General features: G+C 39.8%; 1 protein-coding gene across 1 annotated transcript; it reads right to left on the bottom strand.

Annotated features, from left to right (window-relative positions):
* Positions 1–283: 283 nt before the first annotated feature.
* Positions 284–19,606, bottom strand: LOC127217025 (alcohol dehydrogenase 6). Its single transcript, XM_051177908.1, has 9 exons — positions 19,569–19,606; positions 16,127–16,268; positions 14,253–14,394; positions 7,753–7,840; positions 7,433–7,649; positions 4,921–5,181; positions 3,701–3,836; positions 1,365–1,503; positions 284–422 (listed from the first exon to the last, which is right to left on the bottom strand). Exons 1-9 carry the CDS (start codon positions 19,604–19,606, stop codon positions 398–400), a joined length of 1,188 nt encoding a protein of 395 aa, XP_051033865.1. The 3' UTR covers positions 284–397.
* Positions 19,607–21,555: the final 1,949 nt, after the last annotated feature.

The raw sequence follows: 21,555 nt of genomic DNA, 5'->3' as shown, positions 1-21,555 counted from the left end.
TCAGTTTCAGTAGCTTCTCTGGTGGGAATTCTGATTCTTGTGGACAATATACAGAGATTCATGTGTAGATCCATGCAGTGTGGGGAAGATGAGTGGGTGAGGAAATGTGGGTCCAGACGTAGAGGCAGCTGTGCCACTGGAGCATCTTGGTATGCCTTCATCTGCAGAATGTGCTATTGGGTGGTTCAAATCAACCTCAGTATGGCTGTAAATGGGAGGCTGGTCCTGTATGGCACTGGGTCGTGGCATTTGATGGTGTGGTCAGGTGAGAAGCCTGATACAAGATTTTTGTGAGTGAGTAGAAAGGCAAGGAAGTAGAAAGCGTTGTGTGGTTGATTCTTCTAAATCACAATAATACAGAATGCAAGTTAGTGATGAAATGCTTCAGGTCTTGTAATTAAGGTAACAGGACACAGCGGATACTACAAAAAAGGAAAAAGAAAAACAAAACATCAATCAATTTCTGGAGCAACATATGCTTTGGATTAAAATCCTTGTGCTTTAGATCTATAAGCTAGAGTGTCTTCCCTTGAGATTGGATAAAAAATGGGCAGGTTAACAAACTTCGAGAAAACTGAACAAAATAGCATGCAGTTCTCAGGGTACTAAAGGAGGTGAGGAGTTTTAAACTGTGAAAAATGCTGATTCCATTTATGGTTAATTTCTCTTGGGGAGATTAAAGAGGTGTTAGAATTAGTAATCTTATAGACAGGCCCCACACAGAAATAAAACTGTGACAATGACAAAAATGGCCTCTTTGTAAAATGGGCTCAATATTTCTTTCCATGTTCTTATTATTCTGGAGAGGAGTGGGGAATAGACATGAGCCAAGGTGTGCATAAGGAAGGCAGAGGACAGAGGACAGCCTTGTGGAGCCAGTTCCCTCCAACCACATTTAAGTAGATGCCGGGATTAGATGTTCATCCTGTGGCAGGTGCTTTTCTTCTCTTTTCTTTTCTCTTTCTTTCTTTCTTTCTTTCTTTCTTTCTTTCTTTCTTTCTTCCTTCCTTCCTTCCTTCCTTCTTTCCTTCCTTTCTTTCTTTCTTTTTCTTTCTTTTTCTTTTTTCTTTTTGCTTGCAGAGGCATTGAGGCATTTCTTTAGCTCTGTAAACTATGTTCCTAAACTTGGACCACACCTTCAGGGGATGGCATCTTTAGTTCTGTGTTGTGTAAAGTATAATGCTAAAGATATTTGCTACCTTAGTATTTGAAGGATCACATATTTTATAAATCAGCAATAAAGCAAAATTTGGAGGGCAAGGGGAGGCTTTGAACTCCTGAGAGATCTTTTGTCTGTGCAGCATCTGTAGCAATGACAACCTCTCTGTCCCCATACACACACCCAGATTAGAAAGGACTTTTACCATTGCCCATTTTTCATTAGCTGAATTGCTTCATTGACCTTGTCAAGAGTCAGGGTATGGGTAATCAGTGGATCTAGGTTAAACTTCTTTGCCATACAGTCTGAAACCAGCTTAGGTATTTCATCCTTGGTTTTCCAGCCTGGAGATACAAAAAAGCACACAGGTTTATGAAAGATTCTACTCATGAGGTTTTATTATAAAAGAAAGGCCATGTGGGGATGGGGTGTGGATTTGACAATACCATATACATGCATTTGAAATTCTCAAATCATAAGAAAAGAGATTAAGGAAAAAGGGAAGGAAGGAAAATAGGAAGGATGACAGGAAGAAAGAAAGGTCATGTTAAACTACTAGCTGTTTTGCTCTCCCATCAATTTGTCCCATCAGGACAGATGCTATTCCAACCAGATAGCCCACACTCATGGTTGTACTCTTCCCAAGAACCTCTGTGCCTTGGACATAGAAGACATAATCAAAGCCAACAGAAAGTACATCACATCTTGCAATGTCCCTGGTGTTAGGTTATAATCTCTGTAGATCAGTGAATTCAAACCAAATATATAACAAAGGCCATAGTCTTGGGATGCAGAAATGAATGAAAAGGTTAGAAGGAGGGGCTGGGGAAGTGCTCCAGTTGGGAGAATACGTGGCTGTGTGCATGAGGCTCTAGTTTTTATCTTCAGCACTGCACGCTCTAAAAGCATAGAAATGGCTTCCCCCTCCATGTGTGTGCGCGTACACATGTGGTGCATGTGTGTATTTGTGTGTTTTGACATGCAGCTTTATAGACAAGTCAAACAATCTATGGTACCTTGGCCAGTGAGTCACAACCAATGTTTTCTGGCCTCCTGTATGGAAGAGGAAAGCATAGTGTAGCTGCAGGGTGTGATCTGTATCCTGCCTAGTGCCTTCCACTCATAACTTTGTGATGGGATTTTGTTAGCTGCTTGATTTTCTCTGAAGAAAAAAAAAAAGATATGACTGGAGAGGTGGCTCAGTAGTTAAGAATCCTGGATGCTCTTCCAGAGGACATGGGTACCATTCCTTATGCTCATGGGTCAGTTTACAACTGTCTGTAACTTTAGTTTCAAGGTATCTGACACCCTCTTCTGGCCTCCATGGGTACCAGCCATGTATGTGGTATAGACAAATATGCCACACATATAAAAATAAATAATAATTAAAAATAAAGATGTGCTCAATAGCACAGTCTTATAAAAGAGAGAGAGAAAAAAGATTATTTTCATTATTACTACCTACTACCGTGTGTGTGTGTGTGTGTGTGTGTGTGTGTGTGTGTGTGTGTGTGTGTAGTACAGGTGCTATAGGAGGCCAGAGATACTGAATCTCCTGAAGCTAGTGTCATATCATGTGGATGCTAAGAACTCTGGTCCTTTGCAAAACAGGCATGCTTAGAACTGCTGAGCCATCTTTGCAATCCTCATGCTTGCCTTTCTTCATTCCATTGGGTTCTCTAGTTTTTCTACCTATTCTTAAAACTGCCCCAACCTCTTCCAACTGAACTCTATATGTAACCACAAATTCTAACTATTGTTATTTGCTGCAGCCTTGTTTATTTTTCTTTTGTTTTTATTGGTGATCTAATGAAGTATTTTTGTAGGTATGCCAAAATACTTGCTGCAATTTATTATTTTAGTGGGAGACTATTAAGAAGCTGTACACCAGCTAAATTATATAAATGTCCACTGGGATTCCTTCAGGTATATTTTCAACTATTAGTAGTCATTGTCAAAGCAGTATAATATCTTATTCCAGAGAAATGAGCTGTCACTATCTCAACTCGAACATATGAAAAATGATGGATTAATAATTTTCAAGGAATACTATCAAAGGGAGGGTGCTTTAGTAACAGACAAATGCAAATACTCTTATCCAGAGAAATAAATCATTTCATGGAATGCTTTACTTTCCATCATTTAAAATATAAAAACTTTAGAAGACTTAAACTTAAAGCTGGGGCACAGTGATTGATTTCAATACTGTTGAAGTTTGGGAAGCTTTGAATCTAGGACTTCGGCAATTGACATGGAATATTCTGTTACTGAGCTATATCCCCAGCACCTAGACACTTCTGCATTGTTTGCTTGTTTTACAAGTCAATAAAAAAACTCATCTTTTTCCTTTCCCCCTCCTAGCATGAAATAAAGCTTATGAAAGGACAGAGGGCATAGCCAGGACCCAGTTCTTAACTTGGGTTTTCAACAAGAGCTGCAATCTAGAATTGATTGATGCATTTTTTTAGGCACCTCTGAGCCATTTTTCTATTTCTTCCTTCTAGCTCCTCATTCTTAGTATTTAGTTTCTTCTGGACATACCTCCCAAAACTGATCCTTTCAGAGTTCGTCCTGAGAAGAACAACTGGCTACTAATGTTGATTTGAACCCAAGATGCAATTGATCCAACAATCACGCAGACACCATGGTCCTTGTGGCAGGAGGCCAGGGCAGTTTCCTGTTGTAAAGCAATGTAAGACAGAAAAAAAGATAAAATCACCTACTTAAGAGTTTGACCCACTCTTAGTCAGCTCCATGCGAAATGAACTTTGACTTCAATTATGATCAGTATTATGAAGATGTTCTACAACATAGGTAAGATATTGTTTCTGCCTAGAATAGTACTTGGCATTTTAGGATTCAACAAATTGGGTAAAGATGGAGATCATTATAGACCATTGTGGTAATAAAAATGACAGTAATTTTTCTAAGGACTGTGATGTGGGCTGTTGGTTTGAGTTGATGTTTTTCTTTTAGATATCAGAAGGGTCAGTCACATAATTGTTTCATATGGCATGCTAACAAAGTGATCACTGCTATCTTCCATTAGTTATTTTCAAAGGCTATTTCTCAGAACAAGGCTGGGATAAAAGCTCTTCTGTCTATAAGAAATTCTGAATTATGGGAAAAAGACCCAGGTTGGAAGGGACTCCTCTTGGCTTTCTATGTAACTTCTTGGAAGATGGATCCATGCAGCCATAATGCATCATTCCTTCAAGACCAAAAGAAAGCTCCCCTCAGAGTTTGGTGTGACTGCCTTTCATGTTTATCTTCATATGTTAAGCTTGTTCAGGCAGAAAAACCACCACTCTTTTCTTTATTTTTTGGAAATGACCCATTTAGTCAAATGAGGCCATTCTTTTCTTGGTTCGGAAGCTCACATCTAACATGAAAGATTTCTACTGAAAGTAAAGAGCTCATTGTTCTATATGACAATAGTGGAGCCTTATCTCACTTAAGTTTTCTGGCTTGAAAATTATAGTCATTTCAGGCTATCTGTGGTCATGTAATTTCTGACTGGGGCTCCTTTATGCTTAATTGAAGGAAAAGTATTTTGGAAAGAGGGGTAAACAAACTCAATAGCAGACTTGTAGATTCAGTTGGGAAATAAATGGACAGAATCATATAGTGAGCATGTCATGGACCACAAGGAAAATTAAATAGAGGAATGTAGAAGGAATTGTAAGATGTTCATTCATTTAAAATACGAAACAACAACTGGTATAACATACTGGTAATTTTTACTTCCAAAGATCACATACCACTGTTTCTGGGTTTCCAGTGACCTCAAAGCAGAAGTCTACTCCACCATTCATCATATCAAATAAGACTTTCTGAATGGGTTTCTCAAAGTCTCGAGGGTCTATGCACTCAGTGGCACCCACTGTCTTGGCCTTTGCAAACCTGTCTTTGTTGGTGTCTACACCGATGATCCTGGCTGCTCCAGCTGTTTTACAGCCAATGATGACAGACAGACCGACACCTCCAAGGCCAAACACAGCACAGGTGGAGCCTGGGGTCACCTGGACACAAAGGCAAAGGAACAAGAACATAAACTTTTCCTTCTGGGTAGAGAGTGATGTCAAGTCTCATGTTAGGAAGAAAGCTTCTACCAGTGAACTGCTCCACAGTCCTCTGTGTCCTCATTGACTTGGGGAGGACAAGACAGTTGCTTTTTATGAGACAGGAGGACAGGACATTTTCAAGTAAAATACATCTAGAAAATTTTAGTTTCTCAGGCTGTTTCTAGGTGTGTGATACTTTAACCACAGGAACAAAAACCTACCTACAAGGACAGTTTCAAGTTCCAGGATGGAATTAGCATGAATGGAAGTAATGTAATGAAATTTCACTGAATCTTAAGATTCATTTGGATAAAGTATTTCTTTAATTATAAACAGTTTTTAATTATTTCAAATACCTCCATCTTCTTGCAGACTTCCCTTTCTCTTTTCCACTGAAAACTCCAAGTCATTTCAGAGCCACTGCTCATGGAGGTTTCCTTTCCTTTCCTTTCCTTTCCTTTCCTTTCCTTTCCTTTCCTTTCCTTTCCTTTCCTTTCCTTTCCTTTCCTTTCCTTTCCTTTCCTTTCCTGTCCTGTCCTGTCCTGTCCTGTCCTGTCCTGTCCTGTCCTGTCCTGTCCTTTCCTTTCCTGTCCTGTCCTGTCCTTTCCTTTCCTTCATTCCCTTCTCCTTCCTTCCTTCCTTCCTTCCTTCCTTCCTTCCTTCCTTCCTTCCTTCCTTCCTTTGCAGCATGTACTGTAGCACCAATTTAAATTGAACCCCTTCCAACCTGGTATAGTTTGCATCTTGCATTGAACATGCTCTAAAGACACATGTGATAAAGGCCTACTCCTCAGCCCTTGACAATATAAGTAAGTAGCAGAAGGAGCCCAGTGGAAGGAAAACATCATGGGCATATTCCCTCAGGGGACTTGAGGACACCAGCCCTCCTTTCTTTTTGTCTCCCATTTAAAATCTTTCTGATTCTGGGTACCATGAGATGATCATCTTTGTCCCACTCTGCATTCCATGTCCTGACTTACTGCCCCAAGATATCTCCCAAGACCACATCACAGGCTAAAATCTCTGAGGTAGTGAGCTAAAACAAACCTTCCTTCTTTGCAATGTGATTATTATGGGGATCTTGTCATAGACACAAAGCTGACTAAGACATATCCCATCTCTGTGTGTAACCCTGAGACTAAAGGACAGTGGACAATGCAAAGACTTAAATGTCAAAAGCCCCTTAAAAAATTGAGATGGGATGGTTAGCATGATATTCCAAAGCAGTTTATCTGTAGCCCATTTGATCAGAATGAAATTCCCTGGCCAGTGTAATCACCTCTCTATTGGTTCTCTTATACTTTTAAATTTTTATTTGTTGTGATGGTTTGAAAGAAAATGGTCCCCAAAGGAAGTGGTACTATTAGGAGGTATGGCCTTGTTGGAGTGGGTGTGTCTTGTTGGAGGAAGTGTGTCACTGTGGGGCATGGGCTATGAGGCTTTGCTGTTTCATATAGCTCATATATACCATCTCCAGTGAGACGGTATGTCCTGTTGTTTGTGGGTATAGATGGAAGAACTCTCAGTTTCTTCTCCAGCACCACGTCTTCCTGTGTGCTGCTTTGCTTCATACCATGATGACAATGTACCTAACCTGTTGAACTATAGGCAAGCCACCCCAATTAAATATTTTCTTTCATAAGAGTTACCTTGGGGCCTGGAGAGATGGCTCAGCCATTAAAGGCTAGGCTCACAGCCCAAAATATAAGAGTTGTTTCGGACATGGTGTCTCTTCACAGCAATAGAAACCTTAACTAAGACATTTGGTATACTTAGATTGAATCCAGGGCCTTGTGCACACTAGGTTGCAGACTATGTTCTGTCCTTGAAGTACATTTTCAGTCTCTCCCTTTCTCTTTTTAACATTTACTACTAAGTGACATACTATTAAATTAGAATGTAAACTTGATGAGTTTTTAGCAGCAGCATAGTGAAAACTTTTACCATTGTTTGTTAAATTAAACAAACTGGAATATGGAAAGATATAGTCATATTATAATTGTGTCGTATTTAAAGCCTGTATACCTATAGTCATAGATGGCAGGAAGTGCATGGGGAGGCAATCAAATAATTTAAGAAACTTAACAGTGCTTAGAGGTAAGTCTGTTTGCTTTTGCAGGTAGATTACCAGGTGGTATCCCGATGTGAGAGGGGTTTCACCTCCTTATCCTATTAGTTCTATTTAAAAATGGGTGCAAATGCCCCTCACCTTGGCAGAGTTGATTGCAGCACCGAAGCCAGTGGCAAATCCACAGCCAATTATGCACACCTTCTCCAGAAGAGCACCTTCGTCAATCTTGGCGACTGAGATTTCCTTTATGACTATGTATTCAGAGAAGGTGCCTGTAGTAATATATTGATACACTATCTTCCCTTTGCAGGTAATTCTGCTGTTGCCTTCAGACGTCAGATGTGTTCCTGACAGTCTTTAGAGGTGAAAGGAAACAAACTTTATGTTGCATTAAAAAGTTGAAATCTCTTCCAGTAAAACTGAATTAGACATTCAAAAAGATAGTTATGATGACTTACCTAACTTCTTTACAAATATTGTTCTTGGAATTGAGGCAGGTGTTACATTCTCCACATTGTGGTAAGCATAAGATGATGACTTTATCACCTAAAAAGCAAAGTAATTGATCAGGGTGCTGGTGTTGAGAAGTCTGATTTCTTAGACCATCAATAGCAAGGCTCCAAAAAGATGTCATAATGAAGAACTGTTTCCATGTTTAATTGTGTTTGATCACAAACATGTTTTCAGCATCCTGTTCAGCCCCAGGCCATGGCTGAATCTCTAGAAGCTGGCCCCATATTTGGAATACCCAGGCAAAGACTTTCATTGTGTGTCTTGTGGTGGTTTGAAAGAAAATGGCCCCCAAAGGGAGTGGCACTATTAGGAGGTGTGGCCTTATTGGAGTAGGTGTGGTCTCATTGGAGGAAGTGTGTCATTATGGAGGTGGGCTTTGAGGTCTCATGTGCTTCAGTTATGCCCAGTGAAACAGACCACTTTCTGTTGCCTGCAAATCAAGATAGGACACTGGGCTACTTCTCCAGCACCATGCCCGCCTGTATGTCACCATGTCGCACCATGATGATACTAGACTAAACCCCTGAAAGCTACACCAATCAAATGTTTTTCCTTTTTAAGAGTTGCTGTAGTCATGGTGTCTCTTCACATCGTAAGAAACGCTAAGACAGCATTCAACTACATCTTATGTACTCTACATTAACTTCCACTGTGGGACTACAGTCAAAATAGATACAGTGCTCAAAGAATGAGGCTCAGGATTGGGGAAAGATTGCCAACAAGTCGTATTCTGAGTTGTCCTTCATCTCTCTCTTTGTGGCTTGGAGAACAAACATATTCCTATTTTTAAATTGCTTTTTAGGAGGAGAAGATCACAATGTCTTGCTTGGGACCAGTTTATTGACTGATTCATTGTATGATACTGCCAAGTATAGAAATTTATTGTAAATTTTAATTTAAAGGCTTTGTTAGAATTTAGGCTCTTCTACTTTGATTTTAGGTTTAGCAGTTCAAAGACTTCTACAGTGAAAACTTCAAAGCTGAGAAGAAAGAAATTGAGGAGGGCATTAAAAAAGGGAAGAGACTCCCATGCTCATGGATTAGCAGATTGATATTGTGAAAGTTGCCGTTGTATAAAATTTACAGATTCATGTAATCCCTATGAATATTCCCATAACATCCTTCACAGAAATAGAACAACAACAACAAAAACCCCTAAAATATATATGGAAGTTCCAGGATAGCCTAAGCAATCCTGACCAAAAAGAACAATGCTGTATAAATTATCATACCATATTTAAGTTTGTATTACAGAGCTATAATACTAGCAAAAATCAGACAGGTAGGTCAGTCGAACAGAATAGAAGACCCAAACATAAGTGCATATACTTATAGCCATTTGATAGGTGGCAAAACTACACTGGGGAAAAACAATTGCTTCCACATATAGTGATGAGAAAACTGGATATCTATATACAGAAGATTGAAATTAGACCAATATCTATTACTCCTCAAAGGGTGGGGGGAGAAAAAAAAAACTCCAAATGGATCAGAGACTTCAACGTGAAATCTGCAATGCTGAAACTTCTAGAAGTAAACTTAGGGAGTGCTCTACAAGATATCAGTGTAGGAAAGGAATTTCTGAATAGGCCTACACTTGCTCAGCAATTAAGGCCAAGAATTGACAAATGGGGCCTCATAAAACCAAAAGGCTTCTGTATAACAAAGAGAACCATCAATTGAGTGAAGAGGAAGCCCAGAGTGAGAAAGAGTTTTTGCCAGATTTATATTTAATAGAAATTTAATATCCAGAATAGACAAAGATCTCAAAGAACAAAGGATCAAGGAAATAATCCAATTTGAAAAGAGGGGCCAATGACCTAGACAGAGAGTTCTTAGAAGTGAAAATGGCCAAGAAATATCTAAAAAATTGGTCAACAATCTTAGAAATGAGGGAAATGCAAATTAAAACCACTTTGAAACTTCATCTTATCCTAGTCAGAATAGCTTAGGATCAAGAAAACAATGGGCAACAAATGTTGGCGAAGATGTCTGCAGAGGTGACACCTTAGTCACTGTTGGTGGCATTGCACACTAGAATCCACTCTGGATTTGTAGCCATTCTTCAAATTAGCATGCAGAATTATATTTTAAAAAACCCTCAAAATTTGTTTATTGTATGACCCAGCTAGGTCTTCATTATAAGCCCAAAGAACTCAATATTCTACTCCACAGATAATGCTGAGCTATATGAATTGCCCCCATATGGAGAGCAGTGACAAAATGAAAATTGCCTATATGTTCTTCAGGTGATGCAAATATAATAAAATCACGATCCTGATACTCAATGGTATTGTTTTCAACTGCAAAGAAAATGAATTCATACAATTTACAGGAAACTGGATGGAGCTGGAGAATATTGTGGATAAGGTAATCTAGAAAGACAAATGCCAATGTTGTCTTATGTTTGTGAATTTATAATTTGTATTTGAATATAAATCTTGGAGTAACCTCAGAAGTCAGGAAAGCAAAAGGAACCATGGGCAATGAAGAGAGGCGTTCTAGAGAGGAGGCTATAGGACAAAGATGCTATGAAGGAGGAAAGGGAAGAAATGGGGGGTAAGGACTAAACTGGGGAGGGAAAAGTAGGGTAGTACAAGGGAGAAAGAACGAGGAAAGATGAATAACACTAAAAATATTTTTGAAAAGACACGATGAAACATTATTTTATGAGCTTAAAAATGAACACATAGGCCCTTGGCTCTGCTGGGCCCACTGCTTGGGGTGAGCTTTGGGCCAGAGAGCAGATCCAATATTACTTCCACCTCCTTGGAAATTCCTGGGTTGGTTCTGAGCATACTGGATCTGCCCTATCCACCTGGGACCACTTTGAGGCTGCCCTCATCTGATCTTTGGGCCCCATCGTCTGCCCTCTGCCAGAGACCTCCAAGAGAGCTGGGATCATCCAGACTTACAGACATCAAACTCCTGACCCACCTACACCCACCAGGAGTGCAGGGTAGAGAGAGAGACAGACTCCACCTGCACTTTTGTGAAGAAGCAATGGGAAGACGGCAATACAAGAAAACACACAACAATAGAAAGACCAGAATCTAGAAACTCTACACCAACTAGACCTGAACACACCAAAGCAGATGAAGCAGAAGAGAATGACTTAAAAAATAATTTCATAAAAATAATAGAGGCCCTCAAAGATGATATGAGAAAGTGCCTTAAAGAAATGAAAGAAGAAACAAAAACTTAGAAGAAATAGAGGAAAAGTAGAGGAAAAGACCAAGCCCCCCCCCATGCAGAAAAGAACAAATCTCTTAAAGAAAGTAAGGAAAGCCAAGAAAAAAACAATCAAACAGATGAAGGAAACAATTCAAACAGTTCAAGAACTGAAAACTGAAATAGAGACAATAAAGAAAACACAAACTGAGGGAATGCTGGAAATAGAAAAACTGGGTAAACGATCAGGAACTACAGATGCAAGCATAACCAAGAAAATACAAGAGATTGAAGAGAGAATCTCAGGTATTGAAGATAAACTAGAGGAAATAGATTCATTGACCAAAGAAAACATTACATCCAACAAATACTTAATACAAAACATCAAGGAAATATGGGACAATGTGAAAAGCCCAAAGCTGAGAATAATAGGCATAGAAGGCAAAAAGCCCAGCTCAAAAGTGCAGAAAACATATTCAACAAAATCATTGAAGAAAACTTTCTCAATCTAAAGAAGGACATGCCTATGAAAATACAAGAAGCATACCGAACACCAAATAGACTGGACCAAAGAAAAAGACCCCTCGAGACATAATAATTAAAACACCTAACATATAGAATAAAGAAAGAATATTAAGAGCAGCGAAGGGAAAAGGCCAGGTAACATATAAAGGAAGACCTATCAAAATTACACCTAACTTTTCCATGGAAACTCTCAAAGTCAGAAGGATCTGGATACATGTTCTACAGATACTAAGAGTCCACAGACGCCAGCTATAATACCCAGCAAATCTCTCAATCATTATAGATGGAGAAAAGAAGATATTCAATGACAAAGCCAGATTTTTCACAATACATATCCACAAATCCAGCCCTACAAAAAGTTCTGGAAGGAAAACTTTAACCCAAGGAAGGTAACTACACTCACAAACACATAGGCAATAGATAATCCCACTTTACCAGAACCCAAAAGAAAAAGCAGGGCAAATATACTCACAATACCACCACCAACAACCAATCTAAAACAAACAAACAAGACTTAACAATCAATGGTCCTTACTTTCCCTCAACATTAATGGTTTTCACTCACCTATAAAAAGACACAGGCTAACAGAATGGATATGAAGACAGAATCCATCTTCTGTGTACAAGAAACAGATCTAAGCCTCAAAGACAGACATTACCTCAGGGTAAAGGGTTGGGAAAAGATCTTCCAATCAAATAGATCCAAGAAGTAAGCAGGTGTAGCTATCCTAATATCTAACAAGTTAGACTTCAAACCAAAATCAAGCAAAAGAGATGAAGGTAATTTCATATTCATCATAGTAGAAATCCATCAGTACAAAGTCTCAATTCTGAACATCTGTGCTCCAAATACAAAGGCACCCACATTTATAAAAGAAATGCTACTACAACTCAAAGCTCACATAAAATCTCACACACTCATAGTGGGAGACTTTAACATCCCACTCTCACCACTAGACAGGACCACCAGACAGAAACTTAACAAAGAAACAAACGAACTAACAGAAGTTATGTCCCAATTGGATTTAACAGACATCTATTCCATCCAAACACAAAAGAATATACCTTCTTCTCAGTTCCACATAGAACCTTTTCTAAAATTAACCACATACTAGGCAACACAAGAAACCTCAAAAGATACAAAAATTGCAAGTGTTCCCTATATCTTATCAGATCACCATGCTTTAAAGTTGGAATTCAACAACAACACAAATTGCAGAAACCCTACAAACTCATGGAAACTCATGGTGCAATTGCACCATTCCTGTGTCAAGGAAGAAATAAAGAAAGAAATTAAAGACTTCCTAGAATTCAATGAGAATGAAGACACAACGTACCTGAACTTATGAACATTTTGAAAACAGTGCTACAAGGAAAGTTCATTGCACTAAGTGCCCATAGGAAGAAAACAGAGGATAGTCACAATAGAGAACTAATAGCACAACTGAAAACTCTAGAATAAAAAGAAGCAAACTCACCACTGAAGAGTACATGCCAGTAAATAAACAATGTGAGGGATGAAATCAATAAAGTAGAAGCTAGGAAAACAATACAAAGAATCAATGTAACAAAGAATTGGTTTTTCGAGAAAATCAACTATACAGAAAAAAACCTTTATCCAAACTAACCAAAAAGCAGAGAGAGAACATGCAAATCAACAAAATCAGAAATGAAAAGAGGAACATGACAACAGACACTGAAGAAATCCAGAGAATTTTCAGTGGAACCAGGAGGTATCCCTGGTTCACAGAAGGACTTTGGGAGCACATTCCCCATGGAGGATGCTTTCTTAGCCTAGAGACACAAGTAAGGGCCTATGCCCTACTCCAAGTGACTTGACAGATTTTGTTGATGCCTCCTGGAAGGCATCACCCTCCCTGTGTAGTGTGGCATGGAATGGGATGGGAAGGGGGGGGTTGGAAGACATGGGAGGGAGAAGGAATTGGGATTGATATGTAAAATAAGAAAAAATAGTAAGTGTTTCAAAAGGTTAAAAATGCATTACCAATTGACCACAGATATGTACCCCAGAGAAATAAAAGCAAATGTGCATGGCAAAAAAGAAGAAAAAAAACCAACACATAATAAATACGTATATACACACACACTTATATACATATATGCACATATACACACAAATACATATCTATATGCAATTGATGCATATCTATACACACATCTAAATATGCATTTATACAGTTTATACATAACTATATGTATATCTATATAGCTATATACACTTACATATCTACACATTTATATGTACATATACACATAGCTATACAAACACCCACACACCCACACAAATGAGATTTCCAAACATCAGGTGATAGTGCTCCCTCCAGTAGCCACTGTCAAAATCCCAATGTCAGTGAATGTTGTTGGTCCAGGGGATCCAAGAGACCCAACCAAACAATATGGGCCATTGCCCTCACTTTATTTATATAATTCAGTAGTGTACCCCAGTTGACTCATTTCTTGTCATTGATGTCTCCTCACCTGTGTCTTCATTAGCTCTAGATTTGGTGCCTTCTGCTTCAAATTATAAATGTGAAGACTAAATCCCATTAGAATTGCCCTGTAATTTAGAGGCAGCTATGACCCCCCCACACCTGAGAAGTGAGTGGGCAGTGCTTCACGTTTCTTTTTGTTTGCTTCCTTATGACACATTTAAGGGATGCCCTTAAATTGGTTTTCTGCTGTGGGATCCCAAACCAGCCATTTCTCGATGCCCTTTGTTGCGTCTTACCCGTTTTCACTGTGCTTACTCCTTCTCCCACACTCTCGACTAGTCCAGTTCCTTCATGGCCCATAATGATGGGGCAAAACTGGGCAAGTTCTTCTGACCCCAGACTTTTTATATCCGTGCCACAGATTCCTGAGGCCACCATCTGCGTGGGAAGCAGAGAGCTGAGACTTATCTGTCATTGAAGGAGCTTTAGATCTGTTGCTCTGGGAAGGTTTCCAGTGCATTGGCTTCTATTCAGCTCTCATCATTGACCATTGTCAATAATTACTTATGAAAAGGAACCGTGTTTTTCTTCAACTGTTTTCCAAGATATAATGCCGACTCACAGTTTAATGGACTCAGAAGAGAAGCTGGGGAAGTACACTGTGGGCATTCTCCACCAATGCTATACATTATCATGGCCCAAACAACTCACTGAGGGAAGAATCTGTACTGAGCTATGGTTCCAGTGGTAGCTTTGAGTATGGAGGGGGGGGGGACATGGCAGCAGACAGCCAGAGCAAGAAATGGGAAGAACACATCTTTAACAAAAAAAAAAAAAAAAAAAAAAAAAACCAACCAACCAACCAACCAACCAACCAAACAAACAAACAAACAAAACCCACAAAAAAAAAAAAAAAAAAAAAAAAAAACCGTACCAGAGCGCATACAAGATGTAAGGTAAGGCTAGGAGCTCCCAAAAGCTGTCCCTGCTTCCTCTGGCAAGGCTGCATTTCTTCGTAACCCTTCACAAATAGCAATGTCAACTGAGTGCCAAGTGTTCACATACTTGGTTCTAAGGTGGGAGTCCAGTTGAAATCACCCCAGAGTAATGCTGAAGATCTCACCTGGCCCTTTCTTGAGGGTGGAATTGTAGAAGAAGACAACTAATTGTAGAATTAAAAGGTTGGGACATAAGACAGAAAAGAGTAACGTTACCTATTTAACTATAGTTTTAGTTTATTTTGCAAAATGCACTTAAAAGGTGTGTTAACAATTCCATTCCACTTTATTGTAAGTCACTGCTGTGTTGTGCTTGTGACCCAACTGTAGGAAGTGCATTGAAACCTCACGGACCCAGAATTGCACCAAACAACCTGTTTTTGTGTTCATTGTTTTCTTCTGGTTCTGACGCTGGAGCTGGCAATGTCCTGTTAATCTTCAGCAGATAGATTTTCTCCATTTATGTACCATTGGATAAGAATGGCTAACAGCACCACCCCTACACAGCCCTTCTACCGCTTGCCATCACCCACCTGGCTCTATATTTGGGCTCAAATACACAGGTGAGAGAGTCAACCTGTAGCTTGTCAGAAAATGGTTGGGTGTCTTGAGTCTAAAGTAGTTGTATGAGCTGTAACCTTGTTGGAGTATACTCGATAGGGATTGGTAAATACTGCCCACCGCACTCAGTAGAGAATAGATACTAGAGAAGGTTCCTTGAAAAGAAGGTATGGTTTGTGTAGGTAGGGTAACTTAGAACTATCTCCTCATAGCCTATCCATAAATAATACATGCTCTTAATGGAAATAATCTAATGACCTTGAGACACAAGTCAGATGAGCTGCATTCTAACTCTCTGGGAACCAGTTAGAGTCATCTGGGGATATGTGCCACCCCAAGCCTTCAGTCCATAACTTGAGAATCTCAGGGATGAGGTGCAGTTAGTGTTTTTCAAGCTCCTCAGTTATTCCAAGCATGTATTCAAGCTTGAAAAACACCATTGAATGAGTTTCCTTATTCTACTTAGTATGAATAAACACTAATTCTGCCTAACCTTTTCTAGACAGAAGAAAATGTAGTATTCTTTTTGAGGAGGGATTCTGAAAAGGATGAATAATTGCAGTAAACAGCTTTGGTTTGGTTTTGATGTGGAAATGTGGATTTTGTGTTACCTTTACTCGAACTTCCTTTGCCTTTGGTGGGGCCACTTCTATTTCCTCAATGTTCAGTGGGGCCCCAGGCTTCCAGAGTACAGCAGCTTTGCATCTGATCACCTGGTATAGCAGATGAGGGGAGAAAGGGAGACATAGTAGTCTGAAAGGTGGGAGATTCTTATATTAGTCATTACTAGAAAGTACTTAATTCGACTATACTCAAGAGGAAAATAGAAAAATGGGAAAATCTAAATATATACTGAAATTGGTGAACTCTTACATCAGTATAGTTTTTCGTGTGCTTTTAGCTTCTATTTTTAAATTGGTCTAACAAATAGCACATATTTATAGGAAAGCACAATATGAAAGATGGGTAGTTCTATCTATCTATCTATCCATCCATCATACATCTATCTGTCTATCATCTCTATCTCTCTGAAACACAGTTTTGCTATGTATCCCAGGCTGTCCTTGAACTTGTGATCCCCTGCCTCCACCTCCTCGAGCTGCCATTACAGGCACATGCCACCACTCCTGGTTAGATGCCATGCATTTGCTTTTATTATGAATGAAATTGCCCATGAGTTACCCCAGGTTTTTGATGCTATTACAGTGTGGGGTTTCTTATGATCCCAGGCATGAGGGATCTTGGAGTAAAGCAGTGAGTTCTGGAGCAAGAGTGAAGACCATCTGGTGGTGACAATCAGTAAACGATAATGTAATCATTGGAGATTGGTGTGAAGAGTTTGCCAATGCAACGTCAGTTCTTAGGGTTCTGCTATTAGCCCATTATCCTTACTATAAATTATCTTCCATTTTTATGTGTTCAGTCACTACTTTTATGTAGATGATTTTTACAAACTACCTGTGGGGCAAATTTCTCTCAAGGATTTAGACAACATTTGTATGCTGTTGGAATATCTTCCGTGTACTGCAAACTCAACATTTTTAAATACAAACAAGCAATTCTTTCTCACATCTGTACCCTAGAGGACACAGTACACAATCTGCTTTCCCTGTTTCTAAAATGAAATCCAATCATTCATTCAAGACAGAAACCTGGCAAGTAGCCTTAATTTCTCTCTGTCCTTTGTTATTCACAGACATTTTCTGGAATCCTTTCTTGCCACCTCCCTGTGAGGTCAGGACCCTTACAGTGTCTTTCACATGAACCACTGGGAAAGCTTTCTTCTCCACTGGCTGGTGTTATCATCTTCAGATGCACCCTCCATGTCACTGCATCACCATCTCCCAGGCTAATGCACTAGAAGTGATTCTTCTGACAATGACTTAACAGCATCCATTGACATCACAGTCTTCTCCTTGTCTCTCTGCCTACCTACTTCCTGTCCTTTCTGCCTCAGCCTTGTCTTCTTGGAGACGATCAAACGGGAGGTGTTTTGTCCCGTTCCTTCTTCCCCTGTGGTTTCACTTGATTACCGTCTTGTCCTCTATCACCTGGCGAGTCTCTATTTCTCAGGTCAGTTTCTCCCTTGGTGCCACCTGCTCTGGGAAGCCAGTGTTGGCTTGACATTTTCTTGGGCTGCCATCTTCCAGATCTCTTTTGCAGTCCTTATACCCCTTTAGCTAACTGTCTGTGCCTGTGAGGAGTCCTTAGGAAGGGCTTTGTCTTTGAATGGGGAAATCTGAAATAGAGCTTGTATGCTCCTTACTGCAGTGACGATAAAACCAAGAAGGGACAAGCAGATGACTGAAGTAAGAGGGAAGGGAAAGGGGCAGATGTGAAGGTCAGGTGTCCTGCAGGGACCTAGGGAACTGACACAACCCTGGCATGGCACACAGCGAGAGGCGACACCTGCCTTGCCTGCAGTGCTCATGGTGGCTTCCTCTGTTCTTGTTATAGATGGGACTATCTGGTGCCAGGAGGTTCTGGTGGCGATATTTTCACTGTGGAAACAGTGAGTGTGTCGGTCTGTGAGCACTGGCAGCTCGTGGGTCAGGGATCTGAGCTTTCTATATAGTCAAGTCAGATAATTATTAAACCATATCCTGTCAAATCTCGGGAAATGTGTACTTTCTTGTTACTTGAAGGAGACTCCTGTGAACCTATGTGGTTGGTTTCCTCAGGCAAAGATCACAGAAGGTGAAATTGAATAGTCTCCCAGGATGGTCTCTTTTTAGTATCTAGTCTGTTGAGATTTTAACTTGAACTTTGAAATGTCCATGTTTTAAAATTCTGTATCCATAAAATGATTTTTTTTGTTATGTAGAGACAATTACCTTGCCTCAAGACAAGCAACCTTGGATTTCTGAACACAGTTGCAGCTGGGTATGGGGATGATTAGACAGTTTCTCTAGCAGTTTTATGTGGATCCTCAGAGGAAATAAACCATCCTGTGTAAGGGGCCTAACAACTAGAGTCATGCAATGAAATGTACATCTTTGTGTACGCTGGCTGTTTTGATTGAGATTCAAGGATCTTCATGAAGTCTAGAGATGAACATATTCCCAGTAAGAGGCTACTCAGTGCTTTTCTCTCACAACTGTGTGATCATATGATTTTCCTTAGTTATGTTTTTAATGTATGTTATATTGATTGTTACTTATTGTATTTGTTGCATGTTTGAAACAAATCCTACTTGGATTAGTTTCTTTTATACAAAAGGGACTATGAATAACTCTATAATATTGTTGAATCCACTTTGCTCATGTTTGGCTACACATTTTTATGTTTACAGTCATGAGAGATGCTTGTCTTGCTTGCTTTTATACTTTTTTGCTTTATTATGTGTTTGGTTTTAGTGTCATAGTAATATTGATTTTATGGGTACAAAAAAAGAGGACATAGCTAATATCCACTTCTTGAGTTTTAAAGATTGAAACAAAAACTGTAATCTAGAATTGATTGGTATCTTTTTTTTTTTAACTGACAGACACAACATACCTGATCCAAGACCCCTTTAACATTTTTTGGAGGCTCTTCTGGCATTTTTTTCCTAAGGCCCACTGACTCATATATGTGAGTATAAATCAGACCAAATGCTGGAAGGATAGGAAGGCGTGACTGTTGAGTTGCCGGCTCCTTCCCCTCATCCTAGAATGGGGCTGGTAATTTACCTCCCTTCTCTAACAAGGAGCGTTCCCTCCAGTCTTCTGACTCTCCAGGAAGCCAGTTAAACAAGCTGGTGACCAGAGACTTGTGAACAGATAGTAAAACTGCACTATTAACCTAAGGCCTGGAAATTTTCTTTTTAAAGCAATTTTATTAAACAACTTTGTTTCCCATCCTTGTCTCTTCTGCAGGCTTGACTGTGAGACCTGCTAACTACTGTTTGAACTAATACTATATTGTGGTTAAATCTCCTTTGCCTCCCTCTTTAGTCACTATATAAGAGAGATATAATTATATGTACCCTGACAGCTATGTAGGACCCTGCTTCAGTGGCGGAGACCATGCAATTCCTGCCTCTATTTCTTTATTTTGCAATTTGGGCTCTACCTGTGGAGCTCATAGGTACCATCTCTTCTCATATCCATGCTAACCTAACTAAAATGCCTTTTGAAAGAAAAGTGTGTCATATCCCACAGTTCATTTGTGAGATATGTGGGTCACACAGGGACTTGTGCCCGATGGGAGATGGGTGCTTCATACCAGAGACCCGAGGTCACCTGATCAGAAAGCAAGCATTGTTTGCTGCCATTTTGGCTGGTGATGTCATCCAGATGGAAGCAACCATGTGACTTGACCTCATCTTGCTAATGTTATCATAAAGAAGGCAAATGCTCTGTGACTTCATTACCATCTTGGTTAATGTAATCATGTGGTCTAAGCCAAAGCGGTGATACCTATACAACTTCCTGGTTCCATTAAACCCTCTGGTAATCATAGTATCTATTTTTTTAATTAAAAAATTTTTATTATGTATTAGACATTTAGAACTCAGAAGGGGACAGCATTAGGTTGTTTCTTTCTCCTTCCTTTGTTACAATAACTGGAAGGCAAAAGTAAGAACTAGGGTGCCCAGAATTCCATAGGGCTGAAACAGAAGAAAACATGGGAGAAACAAAGGAGGACTGAGGTGGGAAGGACACTCAGTCTCAGAGGTAAGTGGGCCCGGAGATACCAGGCACAAAGAGCCCATGTGTCATGTTCAGTGCAGGTGGACAGTATGGGTAAACAAAGGAGGACTGAGGTGGGAAGGACACTCTGTCTCAGAGGTAAGTGGGCCCGGAGATGCCAGGCACAAAGAGCCCATGTGTCATGTTCAGTGCAGGTGGACAGTATGGGTAAACCTGAGTGACATCCAGATCCCACAAGCCAGAATCACAGCCAACCACCAGCAGCTAACTGGTAACCTAAAAGAGGAAGATCTTTTTGTACGGGATTGTGACACAGTGTCCCAGGGACATCACTTGGTTGTCCTGAATCATTTTTCAAGCCTGAGTTTGACAACAGGACATGTGGCAATCTCCTTTAATCACTGACCATGAACGGTCAGAGTGCAGAACATGACAGCTGTGAGGGCTGCTCTTTCCAGAGACAGTGCTCTATGCTTGGTAAATACAGCTTTTTACAGATTTGGCCTCAATACTTAAGAATATAGGACTGTTTTCTTTTACCCTGCAGATGGACACTGAAGGGTTGAAGTAAGTTAAGTAAGTTAAGGTCTTGTCTTTTGTCTGTGCAATGTCAGGAATAGAATCATTAGTGAGAATGCTGTGCAAATAATCTCTCTTATGTACTCTGTCTGAGAAGTGTAGTTCCTTGAACTGTTAAAAAAAATGAATCATTTTAATTCTGGTTAATCTCTTTATTTTGGATATTTAAGACCATGTAGGTGGCCAAAATTAACCATTTTCTTTTTCCTGCCAAAGGCAGTGGAAGATTTGGTCCTCAGGCATGACTTGGGCCTCCTACTCATCTAGTCTTTCTTTTGTCATTTAGTTCATTTATGTGAAGAGGAGTCAAATGTCTTGCTTGACCAATGTTTCACCAGGAAGTGTAGAGGCAATTTTTCCTGTGTTGAGCATCTTCTTGGCAGATTGGACACTGGTAAGAGACTACTCAGTTACATATTCAAGGCCTTCCAAGACAAGAGACCAGGTGACTCCCCACAGTACAGTACATTTTCAAAATGTATCACAGTCCCTTGGAACTTAGTTGACCTTGAAGGACAAGGGTGAAAATATCCTCTCTTTTAATCCTGTGACCACATCAGTGAACTTTCCAAGTGTAGTTATTGAACATCCAGAAGGTCAGTTGTACAAGTCTTTGTTATTAATTAATGTGTAATGTTACGGGGAAGTTTGGTTAGAAATTAAACTGTCGTCATTGGGTTAATGGGCATTTCTGCTACTGGGGACCTGTTAGAGGAGAAAGGCCCATTCTAAACCTACTAACCTGTGACCGTCTGAGATCTCCATATGGTAAAAAATGTGGGAAGTGAGAATTACACAGTCAGTTTATCAGTAGAATGTGAGTTAAA

The sequence above is a fragment of the Phodopus roborovskii genome, unplaced genomic scaffold (assembly GCF_943737965.1).
Source record: "Phodopus roborovskii unplaced genomic scaffold, PHOROB, whole genome shotgun sequence".
In the NCBI taxonomy this organism is placed as follows: Eukaryota; Metazoa; Chordata; class Mammalia; order Rodentia; family Cricetidae; genus Phodopus; species Phodopus roborovskii.
Note: the sequence above shows the minus strand (reverse complement) of the source record. Positions and strands in the feature narration are given on the sequence as shown.